At 43.5% G+C, this 7566-nt stretch overlaps 1 protein-coding gene across 1 annotated transcript in view; it reads right to left on the reverse strand.

Annotated features, from left to right (window-relative positions):
• The window catches only part of LOC119318593 (protein BTR1-like), a 5873-nt gene extending 4832 nt beyond the window's left edge, over positions 1 to 1041 (reverse strand). Inside the window, exon 1 of the mRNA XM_037593174.1 lies at positions 1014 to 1041. Within this exon, the coding sequence (XP_037449071.1) occupies positions 1014 to 1026 (13 nt within the window). The 5' untranslated portion in view covers positions 1027 to 1041. The remainder of the gene's footprint in view (positions 1 to 1013) is intronic.
• Between the last annotated feature and the right edge of the window lie 6525 nt (positions 1042 to 7566).

Here is a 7566-nt window from a genome sequence, read left to right on the forward strand (position 1 = left end):
TCGGGCGAGGAGGCGTAGGGGGAGCCCGGGGCCTCCATCTTCTGCCGGCGGCGGGGGGCGGGGGCGGAGGTGGGGGTGGGGAGCAGGGGTGAGGGGGAGACGGGGTGGAGCGATGGTAGATCGCTGTGGGCCTACGCCATCAAGGGAGGGACTGAGACGAGGGTTTGGCTGCGCCCGCGCCTTGGGCCTTTTATCCATCCATCCATCCAATCCAATCCAACAGAGGATCAAACGCTTTCTATTTCTTCTGGGCCGTCGTTTTCGTGCCGTGCTGCCGGATGCTCCCACACAGACGGCAACTGATGAAGGATTTTGTTTTGCCTTGGTCCACGACAGAAGCACCAACCGATCGTGCAGGGGAAATACACTTTCCCCGGGTACAAAATGTCAAAAAACGGCGAGGCCAAAAGTGTATTTACTACTGTATCTTCCTTTTTCTTCGAGGAGGAAAAGGCGTATTTATCAGGTGTCGAGAGTGCATTTATCTTCCTCTTCTCTTCGATTCGAAGAAAAGAATAGTTATCTGATACCGACAACTTTTATCAGTATACACACTAATCACGCTTCATGGCGCAAGGAACAAGGAATGCCAACACCGGGGGCTCTATCTTAATCTTAACCGCTAAACATGTTCTCTATCCAAGGTTTGTTCACTGGCACTTGGCTGACCTGGTTGGTCACTGACAAAAGGCGGGCCCTAGAGGTTTTTTTTGTGAGAGAAACTTCTAGGTGGGCTCTAGAGTTGTACAATAAGGACGCTCGACTAGTGGCTCTTCTTCATTTTCCTTTTTTTTACACCGGAAACTAGAGCCTCCAGTTAGCGGGACTCGGGACTCGGTTTATGTATTAAATGGTTGAGATAGTTACAATGGAGCCAACAAATACATAGAGAAGAGCCAGTTATGATGAGGTATGAAAGTCACTGTAGCTCTTTGGTGTTAAATTGCACATTATTATGCAAAACTGCATATCAGATCAAGGAAAAACATATGATGCATAAAACTCATATGTACCCAGGGCTTCCATCTTCTGCCAGCAGCGAGGGTGTGCAGCGGAGGCGGGCACTGGGGTGGGGTGGGTGGGGGCGAAGGAGGGAGCAGGGGGGAGACGGGAGTGATGGTAGATCGTTGTGGGGCTATGCCATCGAAGGATGGATTGAGACGAGGGTTTTGTTGCGCCACGCCCACGCCTTGGGCCTTTTATCCATCCAATCCAACAAAGATCAAACACTTTCTATTTCTTCTGGGCCAAAGTTTTCGTATCGTGTTGCCGGATCCTACCAAGCACGACGACAACTGAAAGATTTGTTTTTGTCTTGGTCCACGACAGAAATACCAGCCAATCGTGCCAGGAAAATGCATTTCCCGGGTACAAAATGCAAAAACCGGTGAGGCTAAAAGTGCATTTATCTTTGTTTTACTTCAAAGAGAAGCACATTTACCGGGTGTTGACAACTTTTAATAGTGTAGTGGTACATTGTAATCATGCTTCACCGCGCAAAGAGACAAGGAAGGCCAACACCGCGGGCACTATCTTAATCTTATCCATTAACATGATCTCTATCCTAGGCTTGTTCATGGCACTTGGGTGACCTGAGTTGGTCACGAACACAAGGCTGGACCTAGAGTGTTTTTTTTTTGCGAGAGGAACTTCTAAGCGGGCTCTAGAGTTGTACAATAAGGACCCTCGACTAGCGGCTCTTCTTCATTTTTCCCTTTTTTACACCTGGAAACTAGAGCCTCTTGTCAGTGGGACTCAGTTTATGTATTAAAGGGTTGAGATAGTTACAATGGAGCCAACAAATACATAGAGTAGAGCCAGTTATGGTGAGGTGTGAAAGTCACTATTGTTTTTTGGGGTTAAATTGCACATTATTATGCAAACTGCATATCAAATCAAGGAAAAACATATGATGCATAAAACTCACTCCATGCATACAGACTATAAATGATAGTGTCTTATTTAGTTCAAAGCGAGAAGTTTTGTGTGAACTACGTACCATACTAAGAGAGACCCACATTTTTTATGCGAGTTGAGTTGAGCGATTCTCACGCAAGACCAAATGCAATGTATGTATGTGATACATCTTAATCAATGAACCCGTAAACATTGAAGGCATCCTTGGTGATAGAATAACCGGTAAACAAACAACGCAATAGTTTGTAGGACAAAACACTCATATTTTTCTTTATAGAACATTTTTAGTACTCCCCGCAAAAAAGGTATATATAGATAATTATCTAATTTACTTATTTGCACACAAAATAGACAAGCATGATTCTAGAAACACCGACAAAATTTTATAGATGCCTACCATGAATATCTAAGTAAACTAAAATAGACACAAAGAATGATATATTTGTAATTCATTTAAGTCATACAAATTAGTCATTTAAGACTCGTCTATCCATCAATCCATCCGCCATCACATGCTTTTTTTCTTCTTTTAGGTCATTGTTTTCTTATCGTGCTCGGATACCACCACGGCCGCAATAGCCGGAATTTGTAGCATCTGGTCTGCGACAAAAAAACCAACCAATCGTGCCAGGAAAGTACACTTTCCTGGATACAAAATACAAATATGGGTGAGGCCAAAAGTGTATTTATCTTTCCTTTCTTCAAAGAAAGACGTATTTATCTTGAGTCGACAACTTTTATTAGTGTACACTCTAATCACGTTTCGCAATGCAGGGAACAAGGGAGGCCAGCACCGTTAGCTCTGTCGAAATCTTACCTGTTAATTTGATCTCTATCCAAAATAGTGTATTTATCTTTCTTTCCTTCGAAGAAAGACGTATTTATTTTTCACCAACAACTTTTATTAGTGTACACTCTGATCACGTTTCACGGCGCAAGGAACAAGGGAGGCCAGCACCACGAGCTATGTTGAAATCTTATCTATTAACATGATCTCTATCCAAAGCTTATTCATGACATGTTGTGATGATGTTGGCTTTATAATATAAAATGAGGAAAACCCTTTTTCGGTAAAGCTTATTCATGACACTTGGGTACAGATGACACAAGGCAGGCTCTAGGGTTGCACAATAAGGACGCCTTTTTTTTGCGCCTGTCAACTACAGCCTCTTGTTAGTGGATCCAGTTTATGTGTCTTTAAGGTTTCAAAGAGTCATAATAGAGCCAACAAATACATGAAGTTTGTGTATTTACTTTCACCCCAGAGCAAATTGGTAATGCACAAATCTTGATGAGTTGGGTTTGTTCTGAGCGAGTTATGATAAGGCATGAAAGTCACTGTTATTTTGGGGGTTAAACTGCACATTATTAGAGCATTTACAACTGGACATTGCAAATCCGGCCCCTCAAACACCCGTGGACGCGCCCGGGCGTGTCTGCGGGCATTGACCGGGCACGCCTCAAATTAGCCACTTTGCAACCGCCTCTCTTATATTTCATCCCCTAGATCCATACAAAAGGCATGCAAAAGTAATCCTATGTACTACGCTAGCTACTCTTCATCGTTGGAGATGTCCACGACAATGGTGCTGGGCGCCGGCTGGACGGGCGAGTAGGAGGGCTCCGACTCATTCTCCTCCTGCTCGACCTCATCCATGTAGGCGAACATCTCCGCCTCCTCCGCGGCTTCTTGCGCCTCCATCTCCTGCCGGCGACGGCGTCCAACCTCCGCAGCCGACTCCGATCGGAGGGAATCGAGGATGGCCTGCTACTCCACTTGCAGATCCCCGTCGCCAGCGTCCCCCACATCCTCCTCATCTGGCTCATCCTCCTCGTCCTCCTCGTCCTCCAGATCCACTGCATCTGGAGGTATCCCCATGGCGATCCAGGCTTCGCGCCTAGCCCAGATCTGCTCAAGGAGCTCGAGCCGGCGCTCCAGCGTCAGAAAGGGCTCGCTCCTCACTCGGCGGCGTGGGGGCATGGCTACTAGGCTGACGGGCGGAGTGGAAAGTGGCGGCGGCGATGGAGAGGAGGAGGAAAATGTGGATGGATGGTAGGGTTTCGGTGCCGCCGGTCGACATAAATAGCCGGGCAATGCACTATGCGACCCGCCGGAGCTACGCCACGCGGTGCCACCGGTCCGACGGAGGAGACGAGCATCAGAACACTGGGTTTGAGGGTGTTTCCGGCTGGGACCCCTTCGTTAGTCCGACGTGGCGGGCGTGCCCCGGCGCGCCCGGGCGCCCTCATATCTGCCCCATATTTGGGCTGGATATGGGGGGTGCCGGTCAGCCTAGGCGTTTGAGGGCCGTTTGAGAGGCCCGTCTGGGTCAAAAAATCGTGACCGGGCAGCGACCGGGCGGCCTGCCCAGGCGTATGAGGCGGGTTTGAGAGGTCCGGTTGTAGATGCTCTTATGCAACTGCGGATAAAATCAAGGAAAACCTATAACATACAAAATTACATGCATACATACTACAAGTTATAATAATTTATCAAGTACAGGGAGAGTAATTTTATGTAAGCTATGTACCAAATCAAGAAAAAATGCATTTGATGAGGGTTGAGCTGAACGATGCTCATCTAAGACCCAACACAAAGTATGCATGTGATGCATATTAATTGGTGAATCCATAAACATGGATGACATATTTGGCGATAGAATAACTAGTAAGCAAGCAATCTAACAGTCATAGGACAAACCATGCATATATTTTTATATTCTAGAACTAACTCCCTGCAAAAACAAATATGCAGATAATTCTCTGGTTTACTTATTTGCACCCCAAAAATAAAGCATGATTCTAGAAACATCGATAGACTTTCTAGATCTCTGTCATGGTATCCAAGTAAACTAAAATAGGCATAAATACTAACATATATTTGTATTCATTCAAGTCACACAAATTAGTATTTGGTCTGATGTTTGTTGTTAGACAAAAAAAGAATAATAAATCAAGTGTTTTGAACAAAAACCATATTATATTCCTTTTACTTAATGCTTCAAATTAAGTGTAATTAAATTTCTCATGAATGATATTAAGATTGTATAATATTACTTTCTTATATATTTAATTATGTCATTAAATAGTTGTTATTGGAATGAAATTAGCAAGTCAAGATAATTTATCAAAATTAGTTAGTATCATATGTTAAAAAGGATAATTTGTGATTGTAAAATATAAAATAGTTTAGTCTAAATAACACACCGCTTCAAACCAAAGTCAAGCATTGCGTATAAGTTAAGATAACCATTGTAGCTAATTGCAAAATTAATATGATTAGTTAAATAAAATATTAGTGTATAGGTAAAAACTTAATTTTTTAAGTCGATTATGTGTTCTAGCAAGAATTCTAATGAGTGGTTCCATAGAGAAAGCCCGAGTTGATATGGTTGAGGATAAGTATGTATATATAGTTTTGATATATTTATTATTGGATATTTTAAACAAAATAGAGAATTTTGGTAGAGTGCAAAGTTAGTCGTCGGCTGCAAGACTGATCATCTGGCGGCTTACAGGGTTTGCAGAATAGTGTTTGTACAAAATAGATCGTATGTATGCATGCATTTATTTCTACACCAGGAGTGCATTGCACGCATGATGAATATTAAAATCAAAACAAATAACAAAAAAGAAACATTTTTTAAACATGCTAATTTATGACCAATTGTTCAAACAATGACTTTGGATCTCATGGGTCAAGTTCATCATTTAAGCTTAACTGAAGAGACTATGCGTCAAAATATCACTATGTGTATGCCACAGGATAAAGTACATCCAAAAGGCTAGAGGTGTAGTGCACAACAAATATAGGTTATGGATAGAGTGTTTTTACCTTATCTCTTGCCGTGACCTAGGTGGACTCCTCAAAATGATGTTTCTCATGATTTGCGTGAGAAAGAAAACATTTAGACTTTGGTCAATGGAGGAGTATCTCTAACTATTGGGGAACATAGTATTTCAAAAAAAATACGATCAAGGAAGATCTATCTAGGAGAAGCATAGAAACGAGCGGGGAGAGTGTGTCCACGTACCCTCATAGACCGAAAGCGGAAGCGTTTAGTAACGCGATTGATGTAGTCGAACGTCTTCATGATCCAACCAATCCAAGTACTGAACGTATGACACCTTCGTGTTAAGCACACGTTCAGCACGATGACGTATCTCGAGCTCTTGATCCAGTTGAGGACGAGGGAGAGTTATGTCAGCACGACGGCGTGGCGACGGTGATGATGAAGTTACCGGCGCAGGGCTTCGCCTAAGCACTACGACGATATGATTGAGGTGTTAACTGTGGAGGGGGGCGCCACACACGGCTAGGAACAATTGATGTGTGTTCTAGGGGTGCCATGCCCACGTATATAAAGGAGGAATAGGGAGGGAGGCAGCCTAGGGCGCGAGGCCCCTAGTCCAATTGGCCCCCCTACCATATTTGGACAAGGGGGAAAGGAAGGAGGGGGGAGGGGAAGGAAGTAGAGTCCTACTTCATACTTTCCTTTTCCTCCTCTCTTTTTCCTTTCTCCCCATGTGGTCGGCCCTATAGGGGGCGCACCAGCCCCTTGTGGGCTGATGTGTTCCCTTACTTGGCCCATTAAGCCCATATCTTTGTCGGGGGTTTCCCGGAACCCCTTCCGGTGTCCAAATACCATCGTCATATATATAAATCTTTACCTCTCGACCATTTCGAGACTCCTCGTCATGTTCATGATCTCATACGGGACTCCGGACAAACTTCGGGCATCAAATCACATAACTCATAATACACATCATCATCGAACGTTAAGCGTGCGGACCCTATGGATTCGAGAACTATGTAGACATGACCAAGACACATCTCCGGTCAATAACAAATAGCGGAACCTGGATGCTCATATTGGCTCCTACATATTCTACGAAGATCTTTATCGGTCAAACCGCATAACAACATACATCATTCCCTTTGTCATCGTTATGTTACTTACCCGAGATTCGATCGTCAGTATCATCATACCTAGTTTAATCTCGTTACCGGCAAGTCTCTTTACTCGTTCCGTAATGCATCATCCTGCAACTAACTCATTAGTCACATTGCTTGCAAGGTTTATAGTGATGTGCATTACCGAGAGGGCCCAAAGATACCTCTCGGATACACGGAGTGACAAATCCTAATCTCGATCTATGCCAACCCAACAAACACCTTTGGAGACACCTGTAGAGCATCTTTAAAATCACCCAGTTATGTTGTGACGCTTGATAGCACACAAGGTGTTCCTCAGGTATTCGGGAGTTGCATAATCTCATAGTCAGAGGAACATGTATAAGTCATGAAGAAAGCAATAGCAAAAAAACTCAACGATCATAATGCTAAGCTAACGGATGGGTCTTGTCCATCACATCATTCTCTAATGATGTGATCCCGTTCATCAAATGACAACACATGTCTATGGTCAGGAAACTTAACCATCTTTGATTAACGAGCTAGTCTAGTAGAGGCATACTAGGGACATTTTGTTTTGTCTATGTATTTACACATGTATCAAGTTTCCGGTTAATACAATTCTAGCATGAATAATAAACATTTATCATGATATAAGGAAATAAAATAATAACTTTATTATTGCTTCTAGGGCATATTTCACTAACATGTATGTGTCAGATTTTCTTGGGTAC

Source organism: Triticum dicoccoides, chromosome 6A (assembly GCF_002162155.2).
Source record: "Triticum dicoccoides isolate Atlit2015 ecotype Zavitan chromosome 6A, WEW_v2.0, whole genome shotgun sequence".
Lineage (NCBI taxonomy): Eukaryota > Viridiplantae > Streptophyta > Magnoliopsida > Poales > Poaceae > Triticum > Triticum dicoccoides.